This window comes from Pteropus vampyrus, unplaced genomic scaffold, assembly GCF_000151845.1.
Source record: "Pteropus vampyrus isolate Shadow unplaced genomic scaffold, Pvam_2.0 Scaffold107, whole genome shotgun sequence".
Lineage (NCBI taxonomy): Eukaryota > Metazoa > Chordata > Mammalia > Chiroptera > Pteropodidae > Pteropus > Pteropus vampyrus.
Genome location: NW_011888888.1, coordinates 744,495 through 762,143, shown reverse-complemented (window position 1 = coordinate 762,143; position 17,649 = coordinate 744,495). Strand labels below are relative to the sequence as shown.

At 33.8% G+C, this 17,649-nt stretch overlaps 1 protein-coding gene across 2 annotated transcripts in view; it reads right to left on the bottom strand.

The window, feature by feature from the left end:
* RELN (reelin) overlaps positions 1–17,649 on the bottom strand; it is a 482,573-nt gene that overhangs the window by 139,002 nt on the left and 325,922 nt on the right. For both annotated transcript variants that reach the window (XM_011365192.1, XM_011365193.1), the window contains exons 18-20: positions 15,023–15,256; positions 14,183–14,344; positions 9,471–9,707 (exon numbers count right to left, since the gene is read on the bottom strand). In XM_011365192.1, coding sequence (XP_011363494.1) covers positions 9,471–9,707; positions 14,183–14,344; positions 15,023–15,256 — 633 coding nt within the window. The remainder of the gene's footprint in view (positions 1–9,470; positions 9,708–14,182; positions 14,345–15,022; positions 15,257–17,649) is intronic.

Sequence of the window (17,649 nt, the reverse complement as noted above, 5' to 3'; positions counted from 1 at the left end):
CAGATGCTGTAGGCATACAAAATAAAAAATAAAATAAAATAAAATCAGAAAATGTGATGCTTCCAGCTTTTTTTCTTCTGTCTCAAGATTGCCTTGGCTATTCAGGGGTTTTTGGTGTTTCATACAAATTTTAAGATTTGTTCTAGTTCTATAAAAAATGCCATTGGAATTTTGATAGAGATTACATTGAATCTATAGATTGCTTTGGGTAGTATGAACATTTAAACAATATTAATTCTTCCAATCCATGAACATAGGGTATCTTTCTTCTTATCTGTGTCTTCTTCAATGTCTTTCATTAATGTCTTAGATTTTTCAGTGTTCAGTCATTTCACCCTCTTGGTTAAACTTAATCCTAGGTATTTTCTTTTTAATGGAACCGTAAATGAGATTGTTTTCTTAATTTCTCTTTCTGCTAGTTCATCACTAATGTTTGGAAATGCAACTGATTTTTGTAAACAGGCATTCCTCAGAGATATATTGTGGGTTTGGTTCCAGACCAAATAAACACTGCAGTAAAGCAAATATTGCAATAAGTGGGTTGCATAAATTGTTTTTCAGTGTATATAAAAGATGTTTACTTGAAACTATAGTCCATTCAGTGTGCATACATTTTATGTCTAAAAAAATGTACATACCTTAATTTAAAAACTCTCTGTTGCTAAAAAATGCTAACTATGCCTTCAGCAAGTTGTAATCTTTTGCCGGTAAAGAGTCTTATAAACAATGCAATATCTGCAAAGCACAATAAAGCAAAGTGCTATAAATGAGGTATGCCTGTACCAATTTTGTATCCTACAAATTGGCTGAATTTCTTTATTAGTTCTGACACTTTTTTGGTGGAAGCATTAGGGTTTTTTATATCTAATATCATGTCATCTGCAAATAGAGACAGTTTCATTTCTTCCTTTTTGATTTGAAGTCCTTTATTTCTTTTTCTTATCTAATTGTTCTGGCTAGGGCTTTCAGTGCTATGTTGAATTAGAGTGGTGGGAGTAGGCATCCTTGTCTTATTCCTGATCTTAGAGGAAAAGCTTTCAACTTTTTACCATCGAGTATGATGTTAGCTGTAAATTTGTCATGTATGTTGAGGTATGTTATTATGCTGAGGTATATTCCCTCTATATCTACTTTGTTGTAAGTTTTTATCATAAATGGATGTTGAAGTATGTCAAATGCTTTCTCTGTATCTATTGAAATGATTACTGATTCAATTTCCTTTCTAGTAACAGATCTGTTCAGAATTTCTGTTTCTTCATAGGTTATATGTTTCTAGGAATTTATTCATTTCTTCTATGTTATCCAATTTGTTGGCATATTATTAATAATTCATAGTAGTCTCTTATAATGCTTTGTATTTCTGTGGTATCAGTTATAATGTCTCCCCTTTCATTTCTGATTTTGTTTGTGTCCTCTCTTTTTTCCTTGGTAAATCTAGCTAAAAGTTTGTCTATTTTCTTTATGCTTATTAAAAACCAGCTTTTAATTTCATTGATCTTTCTATTATCTTTTCTGTCTTTATTATATTTATTTCCACTCTGATCTTTGTTATTTCCTCCCTTCTAACTTTGTGCTTAGTTTGTTATTCTTTACGTACTTCCTTGAAATGTAAAGCTAGGTTGTTTATTTGAGATCTTTCTTGTTTTTTAATGTAGGCATTTATCAATATGAACTTCTCTCTTGGAACTGCTTTGATTCTATCAGATATGTTTTGTTATTGTTGTATTTCAATTTTTTTTTTTAAATTAAGTTTACTGGGGTAACATTGATTAACACAATTATATAATTTTCAGGCATACATTATAATTTGACATCTCTATATTCTATTGTGTTTACCACTCAAAGTCCAGTTTCCTTCAGTTACCATATATTTGGTCCCCTTTACCCACTTCACCCTCCCCCTATCCCTCTATATTTGCCCCCCTTTACCTCATCTTCCCCCCCCTCCTCCCCCACCCCTTATCCTCTGGTAACCACTAGTCTATAGTCCATGTCCATGAAAGTCTGTTTGTGCTGTTCATTTGTTGCTTTTAGGTTTATATCCCATAAATAAGTGATATCATGTGATTTTCAACTTTTTCTGTCGCTTATTAGCATGATTATCTCAAAGTCCATCTATGTTTGTATTTCCATTTTTATTTGTCTCAAGATATTGTTTGGTTTCCCTTTTGGTTTTCTTGACTCATTGGTTATTCAGTAGCATTTTGTTTAATCTCCACATGTTGTAAACTCTCTAGTTTTCTTCTTGTAGCAATTTCTAGTTTCATACCACTATGGCCAGAAAAGTTGCTTGATATGATTTCAATCTTCTTAAATTTACTAAGACTTATTTTGTGGTGTGGCCTAAAATATGATCTATGTTAGAGAATGTTCCATGTGCACTTGAGAATATGTTCAGGTGCTTTTGAATGGTATGTTCTATTAATGTCGGTTAAGTTTATTAGATCTAATTTGTTGTTTAAGTCCAAAGTTTCCTTATTAATATTCTACCTAGATGATCTATCCATGATTAAAAGTGGGGTATTGAAGTCCCTTACTAATATTGTATTGCTGTATATTTTCTCTTCAGGTCTGTTAATATTTGCTTTATATATTTAGGTGCTTCTATGTTGAGTGCATAAATATTTATAAATATTATATCCTCTTATTGGATTGACCCCTTTATCATTGCATAATGATCTTCCATCTCATTATAGTCTTTGTCTTAAAGTCTATTTTGTTTAATATAAGCTTAAGTACTCCTGCTTTCTTTTGGCTTCCATTTGTATGAAACATTTTATTCCATCTCTTTACTTTGAATCTGTGTGCGTTCTTAAAGCAGAAGTCTCTTGTAGGCAGTATATAGTTGAGTCTTTTTTAAAAAATTAATTCATGTAATCTACATATTTTCATTGGAGTATTCAGTACATTTACATTTTAAAAATATTTAAAATTTTTTTCAATTATAGTTGGCATACAGTATTATATTAGTTTCAGGTGTACAACATAGTGATCAGACATTTACATAACTTACTAAATGATCATCCTGATAAATCTATTACCCATCTGATACCATAGTTATTACAAAATTATTGACTATATTCCTTATGCTATACTTTACATCCCCATGACAATTTTATAACTACCAATTTGTACTTCTTAACCCCTTCCCCTCTTTCACCAACCCCCCAAACCCCACTCTCATCTGGCAACCCTCAAAATGCTCTTTGTTTATTTTGTTCCTTAGGTTCCACCTGTAAGTGAAATCATATGACATTTGTGTTTATCTGTCTGATCACTCCACTCAGCACAATATCCTCTAGGTCCATCCATGTTTTTGCAGATGGCAAGATTTCATTCTTTAAAAAAAATTATTTTTATGGCTGAGTAATATTCCACTGTATACGTGTGCCACCTCTTCTTTATCCATTCATCCATTGATGGACACCCAGGTTGCTTCCATATCTTGGCTATTGTAAAAAATGCTGCGATGAATATCTGGGTGCATAGGTCACTTCAAGGTAGTATTCTGGGTTTCTCTGAATAAATACCCAGAAGTGGGATTATTAGGTCCTTCTTTGTCTCTTGTTATAGCCTTTGTTTTAAAGTCTATTTTGTCTGGTATAAATATTGCTACCTCTAGATCATTTTTATTTTCATTTTCATGAAATATCCTTTTCCATCCCTTTACTTTCAGTCTGTATGTGTCTTTTGATCTGAAATGAGTTTCTTATAGGCAGCATATGTAAAGTTTTTGTTTGCTTATCCATTCAGCCACCTTATCTTTTGATTGGTACATTTAATCCTTTGTCATTTGGAGCAATTGTTGATAGATATGTAGTTACTGACATTTCATTATTCATATTTTTGACTTTTTTCCTTCTTCTTAAAGAATTTCCTTTAACATTTCTTGCAATACTGGTTTGGTGGTGATAAACTCCTTTAGCTTTTTCTTGTCTAGTAAGCTATATATCTGTCCTTCCGTTCTAAATGATAGCTTTGCTAGGTAATCTTGGTTGTAGGTCTTTGCTTTTCATCACTTTGAATACTTCATGCCAATTCCTTCTGACCTGCAAAGTTTCTGTTGAGAAATCAGCTGATAGTCTTATGGGAGCTCCCTTGTAAGTAACGAGCTGCCTTCCTCTTGCTGCTTTTAAAGTTCTCTCTGTCTTTAACCTTTTGTATTTTAATTATGATGTGTGAACCTCTCTGTCCTTCCTGGGCTTATATATCTATTTCCTTCACCAGGTTAGGGAAGTTTTCCATCATTATTTCTTCAAGTACATTTTCAATTCTTTGCTCTCTCTCTCTGCTCCTTCTGGTACCCCTTTTCTTATAACCAGTGCTTTGAACTCTGCATCTGATAGATTGCTTGTCTCCATTTTGTTTAGTTCTTTTTCTGGAGCTTTGTTCTGTTATTTCATCTGGGACATGTTCTTTTGTCTTTGCATTTTGGTTGCCTTCCTGTTTTTATTCCTATTTATTAGGTAGGGCTCCAAAGTCTCCCAATCTTAATAGAGTGGCTTTATGTGGAAAGTGTCATATGGGGCCCAGTGGCACAGTCTTTTCTGGTCACCTGAGCCAAAAGTTCACGGTGTGTCCTTTGTGTGTCGTGTGTGCCCTCCTGTCACTGTTCGTACATCCATGGGAGAGACTGACTGCCAGCCACCAGACGTGCTGACTTTAGTGCATCCTAGGAGGAGCCCTACCACAAGTCAAGTTCAGCCACAGTTGGTGAACTGTCCAGGGCCACCTGACAAGAGCTGCAATGCAATCCACAGATGGCTGCCACCTCTGCTGGGCTTAGAGGTGTCTTGAGAGGCCAAGCCAGGAATCAAGGCAGTCTGCCACTAGTGCCAGGTTTGAGGCTGCTCAGTAAGAGATATAGGGCACACCAAAGCCAGGTGCTGCTTATTTGGATTTTGTGACCCTTTGAAAGATTTTAGGAAAGTCCACAGCATGAGCCAAGACAGGCCATTTGTATGGAAACAAACCACTGGTGGCAGCTTGGGTGAGCAAGTTGCAAGGGGTGGGGTCTCAGGGAAGCACCAGGGCAAGGTGACCAGTGTTAGTCAGGTTGATGGAACTCACATATGGCACTGCCTGTGTCTGCACACTGGGAGAGTGGAGGGCTCAATGACAGAACAATGGATTCTGTCGGTACTTCTGTCTGGGAGAAAGCTGTTCAGCCCTTGCCCTGAAGTCAGACTATTCTGTTCTTCCCCATATGTCCCTGGAGATTTTCAAGCTGTTGCCTCTGCTCTGGAGCTCAGAGTGAGTGAGTCCACTTGTGGGCCTTTTAAGAGGCTGTCTCGCTCAGCCACAATCTCTGCTGGTTTTCACAGCCAGAAGTACAGACTTCTCTTCCTGGCACTGGAACCCTGGCCTATGGAGCACGGTGTGGAGCTAGGACCCCTTGCTCCTCTGAGGAGACCTCTGCAGCCAAGATATTCCTTCTGAATCACAACGGTTACTTTCTTTTGTGAGACCATTCCATTCCACATCTCCACCCCTTCTATCAATCTCAAGGTGGCCTCTTATGTATGTCCCCAGTTGTAAGACTTTAGTTGAGCTATAACTTAGGTAACTTTCAATGATGGTTGTTCTGTAGTTTAGTTGTAATTTTGATGTGGTCATGGGAGGAGATGAGCATATAGTCTATCTACTATGCCATCTGGACTAGAAGTCAGTCTACATAAATTTAAAATAATTTGTGACAGGTATGATCTTACTATCGCCATTTTGTAAATAGTTTTCTGACTGTTTTTGTAATTTTTTTGTTCCTTTCTTCTTCTCTTGTTCTTTTCCTTTGTGATTTGATAATTTTCTGTAGTGGTATGCTTAGATTACTTTCTCTTTATCATTTTTATATCTACTATAGATTCTTGCTTTCTGCTTACCAGGAGGCTTATATATAACATCTCATAGTTACAACAGTCTATTTTAAACTGATAACAACTTAATTTCAAATGCATACTAAAGCTCTACATTTTTCCTCCCCCTACCACATTTTATGTTTTGATGTGTATCTATTAAGAAAATTATCTTAGTTATAATTGTTCTACTACTTTCATTTTTTTAACCTTACTGCACTTACTAGTGATTTAACCAACACTATTACATTATAGTATTCTGAATTTAACTAAAATTTACGTTTACCAGTGAAATATATACTTTCATGTTTTCTTTTTACCAATTAGTGTTTTTTTCAACTTGAAGAACTTCCATTAACATTTCTTGTAAAGTACATCTAGTGATGCCTAACTCCTTTCGCTTTTGCTTGTCTTGAAAACTCTTTATCTATCCTACTAAAACCAATTGCAAATACTAATATGCTATAACAACCATCCCTTCATAGTTGCACAAATTTTGAAACCAAAACCCTACATAATATGACAGCAATATCCTTCCCACATCTGTACCTAGCTAGTCTATTAGATGGGACAGAGGAATGTAAATGTCCCTTGGTATTATCACTAATAGTATTAGTCAGATAATTTTTAATAAATCTCAATTAAAATGATTTCCTTAATGATCTTAAAATATACTTAAGATATTTTAAAGACTATTTTTAGAACACAAAGCAGAGATTTGATTTGACATATTATATATAGAAGAAAGGAAAGCACTACAAATAATTAAAAGCAATTCATTTCTCCACAGAAAAATGTGCTCTAAGATGACACACTCTAAAGTGATTTATAGCATATTGACTGTAGTTCTTCTAATGAAAAAGCAATTGTTCAAGTTTTCCATGGAGAATACTCTCAGTAACCACAATCCATGCTCATAAAAAGTCATGAGTTAGAAAATGAGAACCATACAAACTCACAGCTGAGAAAAGCCAACAATAATTAATTTAACACTGGCCATTTGTAGAGATATGTATACATTTCAAAATTTCTCTTGGGAGAAACAATAGCACGGAAGGGCACAGTCCATATATTTGAACATGTTCAAAGAATTTTTACCTAATAAGATAGTTGCTCCAAAGGTTTTGCATTAAAAAATAACTTATTTCCAACCTAAGAGGTTATGATAAATAGTTGGTCAATACCATCATTTGAATTTCATATTGTAGCAAGTATTTATGAAAAACATTCCTAAAGTGAGTTCACGTTGAACTTGGACAATATATTCTTCAACAGCAGCAGAGAGAAAACAGTGCCCTTAGAAGGGCTTTATTCTGAGTCACTGGCTAAGAAAATGGGAACAGTTTGAGATCTTCCATGTTGTTTCATTTTAATAAGCAGCAAGCATTTTTCATGTCCTTATTAAAATGGTTAATGTGTTTCTCTAGTCTCATTATCGCTGCCAGAGTATACTTTCTGTTGTTTCATAACAAAGACAATTCCTTTTCATTTCAGAAAAGAACAGAAAGTCAAATCTGATTGCTCACATGTGGTTGTTAATAAAACTCCTATGGTGCTGCTCAAGGTACCCATGGGGGTTGTACAGTCATTTAAATTTTCTTATGGTTTTCTATAATTATTGTGATTGTACTTTTGCAACATAAATGTATCTCCACCAATTAAAGCAGTGGTGAGTTAAGAATATTCATCAGATTTGTGTGAAAGGATATTGTTCTTAGGGTTTTGATCAAAGCACAGAAATTAAACTACTGTTATCATGCATTCGACCCAAGTGTTAAATAAAAATGCTCAGCAACTTTGGAGTTTATTTGAACAGATGTTAACTATTTTTGAAAATAAACATAATATAGGACTTGGATCCGTGATATGACTCTTTGTTGTATTAAAAGTGCTAGAAGAAAAACTACTACACATTCTTGGGGAATATAGTTTACAATATATTACCAATTTAATTACTGTTAATTCAGGTCAATTTAAAATTTCAGAATCATAAAATTATCAAAAAAGATCTCAGTTTTTTTTATACCTTAAATCTTATTTCCTCCATCTCTTTATTTTCATTAAAGGCTCCAGAACTAAGAAATAATGTCCATAAAAACAAGCATTTGAGGCTATCAACTAAAAAAAAACACAATAACCTTTCATACTTTGTTGTATCTAGTTTGACAGTGCTTGCAGCAAACGTGATCAGCTGCACTTCCATTCCAATAGCTGTCATTTTGATGCTGGACTTTTAGACTGCTGTGTGTGAGATGTGACTGTCCATGCACAATTCCCATCAAAAGTAATTTTCTGTGCAATGGTGTATCAAATTTACTTCTAATTATGATAAGGTCACTGAGGGGTCATTTATGATATGTTCTCTGGAGACAATTGTGGTGAATAGCTTTCAGCGAGATTCACCTGGAGAAATTAAATTGGTTTGACTATGACTCAACAGAAAATAAAAGTCTCTTAGAAAATTATTTCTTGATCATGTTTAAAGTCCTAAAGGAACCCAGAGAGGGGCAGTATGCATAGTGGTGAAAACTATGGGTTTGGAATTATGCAGACCTGAGTTTTAATACAGGATTTCTGGGTCTAGAAGGCCTCTACTACATGAAGGCAACTACATGATCTGGCCTCTGCATATCTCTTGGCTTCCATTCCTGATATTCGCTTCCTCGCTACCTGGGTGGGTTCCAGCACCACTGGCCTCCTTCCTTGTCCTTTAACATGCCATGGCCATTCTTGTTTTGTGAGTCTTTGTACCACAAAATTTCCTGTAGTTGGAATGTACTTCCTTCAGACTTTTGCATGTCTGGAATTTCCTTGTTCTACTTTCCAATCAGTGATGTATCATATTCACTATCTAAAGTATCTGAACATGGCCTCCTCCTCCCTATTTAAAGTAGCCTCATCCTGACTAGTTAATCACTATCGTGTCATCCTATTGATGTTCTTGAAGTACTAATCATAGTCTTAAATTACTCATTTACTGCTTAATATATAATTTAGTTTAATTAATGCATAATTAAATTTGCATATGACCACAGAGGGGAAAATATCTAAGAATGAAATGTATCTTTACTAGGATATCCACAATCTTGAAACCATACTAACATTAACTAGATGAATCACTGATCCGATACTGCTGATAAAATGGATTAAAAAGGGAATCTTGGTTGACAAATTAGGGATGGAAAAACTTCTTGGACTTTATGTAAGACAGCACGAAAATGGAACTAAGTATAAAAAATTTTATTAAAATAACGATTAGAGTAAGTTCATATTTCACTATGATCGTGGAGGGCCCCATGAAGGAAGAATATGCTAGTTACTTTAGTTATTAATATACTTTGAGGAGAGTTTTTACATGTAATGGTGGAAAATGGAAACTTGAGATTAATAAATGTGGTGCAATTTTATATTTATTCAAATCTATTAGTATTTTGTTTTTAGTCCTCCTTCCCAAGATAGCTTACTTAGAGACATAATAATGACTTTTCAAATGGTTCATGTTCAGTAAATATTTATCAACAAATGATTAAGTGCTAGAGGGACTTATATTCCCTAACCTTCATATTCCAATCTTTAATGCAAATTATAATAAAACAAGAACAAAGATGAAATCCTTACCAAAGGGTCCAGTCATGGCCACAGTATGGCTGAACATTTCCAAGGTAGAATCCCAGAGACTGAGTGACCTCCACAAGATTGGTAAAGTCAAGACTAATGCTGTTGAAAAGGACAGATGTCATGATAATCTCATCAATAGCCCATACATCTTCTCCCTGGGAAGAATGATATGGCTGCCACCATCTGAACTGAATTCCAAACTGTCTTGCATCATCTGGTAATTCAACAGAGATTATTCTAAAGGAAAAAAAAAAAGTAAAAACTTAGATTACTTTGACATTTTAAATACAAACACTTTTAGGACCTTTTTTCTCCCTGCGGTATAGTATTTAAAAAAATAATTCTCCCACTATGACATTCTTCTGAGATTTCCAATTTCCTGTCTGACTCCAACAAAGTCTTCTAAATACACACAAATATGTGACTTTGCTTTCACTCATCTGCACTCAGAAAAGCTAACTCAGTTAAACACGGTTCTCAAAGTGGCAGGATCTTCAGCAGCTTGTTACACATATTAGAATTTGGGGCTGGTTGTAACCGTGGCACTTCTTTATTCCCATAAGTTTAGCATAGTGTGCAAGGTTACTTGCTGTGTCATGGTGGCTATGACAACAAACCCTTATCTGATAAATGGGGAAGAAAATTAAGAATAATATCTAATTTCCAGGAGCAATTATTGTACACAGCAGCAGGAACCATACATTAATTGTCACTGCAATGACATCTGCTTGAAAGCTCCATAAATCACAGTACTATGCTGCTCACTCCCATACACAAGGTGAGATGTGAAGCAAATGGCAAAGAGAACATTTGTCTCCATCAATGTGCAATTAAACACCAGGAGAGGTATTTGCAGTAAACGCACACTGAAAGTACTATCTTTTTTCAAGTGAGCGAAGAAAAATTCCTTAAGACAGATGACTAGTTGGATAACTTAGAAATGAATTATTTAACAATTTCAATGTCTAAGGCTGATTTACTAAGAAATTTGATTTTCAAACTTGTATTATGTTAACTTTAGTTATTATGTAAAGGTATGTTAAATCACATATTGAAAATGTAATTTTTTTACACACTGAAAGTTATTAAAAATAGTATCTATTTTCTCTTTAAATAATTTGTACATGGAAATAATTTGTACATGGAAATATGTACATGACTATCATCACTGATTACACAAACTACTAGTAAAAAACTGTTAGAACTTTTTGCAATGTGAGAAAACAAACTTTTTAAGTAATAAAAATTAATATTCAAATACAGGAATGTAAATTAATAAGCACTTCTTAAGCAAAAAATCCATGGCTATAATATGTTTATGGTTTTTAAATCCTTTCTACAATCTGCTGACTTTTTCTTTTACCAACGTGAATTTATTTTTAAAAAAGTAAAATTTAGTTAAGTATTTTAGTAATTTTCACCTTAATTTTTCTAAATATTTTTTACTAAATATTAAACATTTATATTAATATAGAAATATAAAAATTAAACTATATTTAAACTGCTTCAATAATGAAACATCGTGCATTAATTTAATAATTTGATTATCATTATTAGAAAATTATAATTTTCTTTTACATTAATAATTTTAAAAGCAGTTACTATTTTCTCTGATGAAAATTAACATAATTAAAAAAAAAAACAACTGAAAAGTAGACTTCCTTGGCAACTTTAAGAGAAAATAAAGTGTGTACGTGTGTGTGTGTGATAACAGTAATTGAAATGACCAATATTTCCCCTGGCAGAGATGTTAAGACTGTGGATGTGTAATACTCTTGGGTAAAGTCCCCACTCAGACACCTAATGGTTAATAACTTTGCAACCACAGGAAAGGTGCTTAACTTCTATGTGCCTCAGCATCTTCACCTGTGAAACTGAGATAAGATCCTTACGGCAAAGTCAGAAACTTTTCTTGGTTTTTCACTATTGTGTCTTAGCATCTAGCACAGTACCTGGCACACAACAAGGACTCAACAAATTCTTGCTTCATGAATGAAGTACGTATCGGTATATCCTGATAGAGATTTGAATACAGAGGTACAAGGAAAGAAAATATTCTCTTTAACATTCAGCAGTTTTTAAGTGACAATGCCAGAAACTGGACCTAGGCAGCATAGCTCTAGAGCCTGTGCTCTTGACCTTTACTTCAGATCTTGGGGTGGGTGGCAGATCTGCTTTCACCACTCCATGCATATTACAGTGGCTGGTCAGAATAGCTATGGAACCATTTGATCAGAATATTCTTAGATGGGAACCTAGAGACTTCGGTCAATTTTCTGTATCAATCTTCCTTTTTTAGGTAGGTATTAAGCTCATGTATTTCTTATAATTAAATATAATAATCAAAACAAAAATAAAAGAGATTAGGCTTCATAATAATTTTATAATAAAAAACAAGCCCTATAGTTAAGAAAAATCTAGAATAATTTTAATTTCATCAATGACATAAAGCTTTACATTAATAAAAATACCAATTATTTCACAAGACATTCTAGTCAGTTTGAATTAAAAGATTAACTTAGATTTATTTACAAACTTCAAATTTTATAAATAACAAGAGATAGAGTTCTCCTATTTACTGAGTGAATTATAGGCAAGGAAATTATTAGAAATTGGCTAGGAGTAATAGTGGTTAGCCAATTAGCATATCTAATTTATGGATCACACTTCATTTTTGAACAACTGTGACAGAAAGGAACAATATGGAATTCATAGCAATTACAGGCAGCCGTACTAAAGAAAACAGCAGCAAATGGCTAAAGGCATGAAGATATATTAAACTCTCCTATGAAGAATTTACATGGTTTGTATTATTTATCATGTAAAATATAATTTAGTATCTAGAATATATCAAGTTCTATTTCTGCCATGTCACCCTTTATTAATATTTGTAAGGGGGGAGGGAGGAAGAATCTCACAGACAGAGGCACATATATATGAAATGAAAGTGTTCTTCCCACTTCTTTAAAGAAAAAAAAATCTCCACTCTGATCTTAATCTTTCAAGCTATGCACATATCTAACACTGAAAAGCCACCTTGTTCTTGCTTAGAAGAAAAATGTTGCTGTCAAATGGCAGGCAAGATTAAACACACCTTTGCAATAGCACATTAAATGTGTAATTATTTTTCATATCAACAAAGATTAATTAAATTTCATGATATAGATTGATTACTGAATTTTGGAGCTGTCCATCTTTGGCAGAAAAAATTGTGTTTTAGGCAGTTAACTTAGGATAATGACATTTTCTTCATGTTTCATCATTATTATTTTCTCCTTGGTTTTTTAAAAAAATTTTATTATTAGTTCCAAGTATATAGTACATTAGTTAGACATTTATATAGTTTATAAAACGATCCCTTGATTGGGTTTTCTTTCCTTTGACTCTACACCTAGCTATTACTTTACTGCTGACGCATTCCCTATGCTGTGCTCCCCATCTCTGTGACCGTCTATCTTTGATTTTTGTGTAATTTTCTTTTAATGTTCATTATAGAGAGTCTATGAAACACTTCTTTAAGTGTCATATGTCTATATTGAGTGAGAAAGTTGAGTTTAGCCTTACATTTGCCTTTAAGGGAAAATACTCAATACATTTGATGTGTTCTTCAAATTTTATAAAGTATAATGTTTATAACTCATAAGTTGTTGATGACGATCTCTGTTGTATGCTATATTATTTTCTATGAAAGTAAAAGTTATCAATTTGTAAATACTTAAATATAGGGTCAGCCCTAGGAAAAATGTTCAAGTATGTAAAGTCTATCATCACTGCCCCTGTTTTTCTCCCATAGTGCCAATGCAAACCTCAGTGCCCAAAGCCCTCACTCTTTTTTTGCACCTCCCCATGATCAACATGTACTTCTAGGAAGGCAAGTAATATTAGTTCTTTATATCCGACTGTGAATGTAAGCCACAGTGTTATCTCTTCCAATGGCATTTAACTCCCCCATCTTCCTCTTTTCCTGTATTTTAAAGGAATTTCAGTGAGCAGATCAATAAGTGTTCCAGAAGGCATGGGGATCCTTTGGACACTTCTCAAATTGTATTACTAATTGTGATTACTACTCTGCTGACATTGAAGGATAGTCTTACTTCAAGTGAAGCTTAAATCTCACAACTGCTTATATATTCTGAAAAATATAAGCTATAGAAAAATAGAAGAGACCTGAAGAAAGGACTTTAAATATATCCTCACACTCCAACTTTGCCAGTGACTCTGTACATGCTAGAGAAATTTCTTTATACTCGTTACTTAATTACATTCCACGAAAACTTTAAAAACATATTGGTTATGAGATTTTATGAGCTATTACCTCATATAATTTATTATAACATATTATAATACATTGTTAACAAATATTTGTCAATAGCATTTATAATTTAGTAGTATATTAAAATCATCTAATAGTTTGCACTATAGTTAAATAAAGAAAAGAGTATTAAATCTTTCTTTCTTTCTCAGGCATCAAAATATTTCTCTGAAATGCACATTTCAAAATATGAGAATAAATTTCTTCAAATTATCAGAAGTCAGTTAGGACAAATGGATTAGAACAATGCGGTCTGCTAGTTTTTCATTGCACATCAATCTTTGTCCTCACTGGTGATCTTCCAATAAAAAAAATATCTGAAATCTTATACCATTCAAATAATAATTTCCCAAGAAAGGAGATATCACTCTAACCATTTTTCAAATGATTTCCAACATACCTGGGCTCATGATAGTTGAGATATGAATAGTGCTCCAAGAGTTTCCAAGTTATCCCATTATCATAAGAATAATGCAATAAAACTCCTTCACCAGGCTGGTCAGGGGCTCTGCATGTGCTCAGAACAGACTTGCTCCCCAGCCTCAATGTGAACTGGAGAAACCTAGACATGAATTGCCTATAATTAGTGTGTGCATAAACGTTTTAATCACAATGTTCATTTTGCCTTTAAAGAATTTCAAACAAATTTAAATGAACTACCCAAAAGTTGTAGGCTTCCACTCATCACTCTTTAATAAAGTAAGTAATTTCACTGTGAGATGTATGAATATGTATAGAAGATGAGGTCAGTGCACCTGTTTTATATACAGATATATACATATAAATGTAACTGTATGTTTATACATATTTGTATACTATGACTTATGTACATATACTTAAAATGTCAATCATTCCTTTATTGCATTATTTATTAGGCACTGGGGGAAGGGAAGATGTAGGGTAAATCTAATCAGCTTCTCAAGCTGTCAAATAAATAAAACAACATAAATAATTAACTAGCCTTTGGCTTGAGAACACAGTTTTCATGCTAACATTTCATATTTTTAAAAATCTAGTCAGTCATTAGTATCTTAAAGTCATCAGTGAGCTTTTTAATTTGTTAAAAACTAGGGCAAATTAACCCCATATAAATTGTAAGGTACTTCTTGTCGTGGTTAAAAATTGGAGTATATGTATATATCAGCAAAAAAGGAAAAAGAATAAAAATGGAAAATTAATAAATCTACCTTCAATCATTATTATCTGGTGCCAGTGTGCATTCTACCCTGTCTTAACTCACCTGGATTGTGAGCTGTCAAGGAAAGATGTAATTAGCTGACGTCTCCCATCTTTGTTGAAAACCAGGGCCTTTCCACTGGCCAAGACACCACAGCCAAAACTGACTTCAGCACCACGGATAGAGTAAAAGTTATGGTAAGAGGAGAGCCTGGAACTGCCAAAGCTTTCAGAAATAAACATTGGGAATGTCTGGGATGCCATCTCACAAGCTGGGCCGGAAAATCCAGGGTCACATCTGAAAGAGATAAAGGTCACACATGAAATTAAATCTTAAAACTGTTGGTCCTTTCAGTTTCCTGAATCTACTTTGGGGAGAAGAAAAGTCCAGAGGCTAGGATTTGACTGAATGGTAAGTAAGGCTCATTAGTCTTGGCGAATACTGAATCTGAAGATTTGATAAGGGCAGACTGACTGTAAATATTCCAGAAGAATGTAGCCTGCACATCTTTGCTATAAAAAGCTTATGATTAAAACAATAATTCAGCACTCACCTTCAACCTATACCAGCTATTTATCTGCAAATGGATCTATGTTCATGCACATTTCCAATTTAAAATCTTTATAAAAGATATATGCATATACTTTTATTCATAATTGTGTTCATTAGATTTGTAAAAGAAACAATATAAATAAGACTTCTATAAGATATCTAGAAAAAATTTCCTCTCAGAACAAAAGTAGAAATACATGTTGTTTGTGATTGGAATTATTTGAAATATTTGGAAAAGATTGGAAAATAAATCTATCTTTATTTCAAATTTAGATTGGCATATTAAAGGAAAAGTGTACAACCATGACTGAGATAGATGTCCTTAGCAGAACTGTGTTGCCTCTCAGTGGAATCTCAACTTAGTAGTGTTTCAAGAAAAAAAAAACACACATACACACAGCAACAACACCTGCCTGCTGCTATTGAAAAATATACTGTATTTATCTTAGCTGACCAGAATATATACGGAGCTCCCTGAGTCTTCTACAATAAATAACTCATCACAGATTGCTCAATAATTAAATACCAGAAACTTCTTATATTTTAAGGAGTTCACGCATCAGGAATTACCTTCAAATTCTTTATTTTTATTGCATTATTTCTTTCTCACTATATTTACTATGTTACCCACTATAAAATTAAATTGGTGTCTTTTGGTATGGGGTGGAGGTTCTCATCTAATCATTAAAAACTGCCTAGAGTCTGAAACAAGCCTATTATAAAGCACGTGTACCAATGAAATGATATTATGACATAATTCAGAAGGCTACTTCTTTAGCACTAGTGCTAAAATTAGGCTCTATGTTGGTCTCAGAGAGGGCCCATGAAATGTATGAATGTCCTGACCAACTTTTATGTGTATTGGATATTAGGGGGGAGAAGGTTTATAGTAATCATCATATTATTAAAAAAGTTGAGCCCTGAGATGCCAAGAACTACTGTTGAGTGAAATTTGAGATTTGTCTTGGCATTAGAGATGGAACTGGGAAAGAAAAACAATATTTTATGGAGCCTCACACAGTTTGTTTCTTTCACATATTTTCTCATTGACTTAGATTCTGTATAGCTAGTTTCTAAAGGAAATAAAAAATCACCTACAAAGGACACATTTAACATTGGGAAACTGATTAGGCCACAAATTGAAATTAGTTCCTCAACAAGACTAACTATTGCCAGAGTGCATTTCAGGGCAAATGCATTTCTGTGTATCTTGAATGTATTTTCTTAGGACCAGTGATTGGAAGAAACTGGTGATCATTTAGAGATGACTCCCATTGTAGTCAGTTCCCATTTAGTGGTTTTAAAAGTGTACTTTTAATCAAAAGTTACACAATTGGGATAGAATGCTGATAAGGATTCCACTCATATTGTAAAAAAAAAAAAAATCTTTGTAGCCTTTGTTTTGCAGTAGAACAGTAGGGTAGGACACACTGGTGATTTCAGGAGTGACCTGTAGTTCTCCAGACTCTAAATACGTCCCCTACTGTTCATCTATCCACTCTTAAATGTCACATTATGTCACTATATGTTCAGGAAAAATGGCCCCATCCTTAAGATACATGGCTGACACTTGTGTAGTAAGGTTTCTAATGTTCTCTGTTCTTCTCATTAGCATCTCTGACAAGGGTGGGCTTATCAGGATAGTGAGTTCTCAATTTAGAAACCCAGGCCTGGGGATTATACATAGGCAAGAAAGTATTAGGGAACAGGAGAGGTGGGATCTTGGTAGCAAATAATGGTAGTGATGAGGGAAGCAAATTGGGGAGAAAAATACAAAGCTGCAGAGGCCTCAAATTCAAGGATCTGTTTAAAATAAATAGATGATATTGAATATGAATTTCTTTTCTGTGCAATTTTGCTGGAAAAGGATAAAATGGCCAAACATTTAGCTCAGCTGCAAATGAACAAAACCAATGAATATTACATAAAACACTGTCAGAAGAGGGAAAAAACTAAAGTTCAAACTGGTGAAAATATCTTGTAAAACCTCAGAAGGAGGAAAAGACTATGATTATTCAGGCTAATATATAGTGTCAAAGAGAATGATTCCCAAAGACATAAAACTGCCATTCAAATTTCTGTTTGCACCCATCATGGGTGATGCAGATGGTTGCCTTAATAAAACTACTGAACGCCAA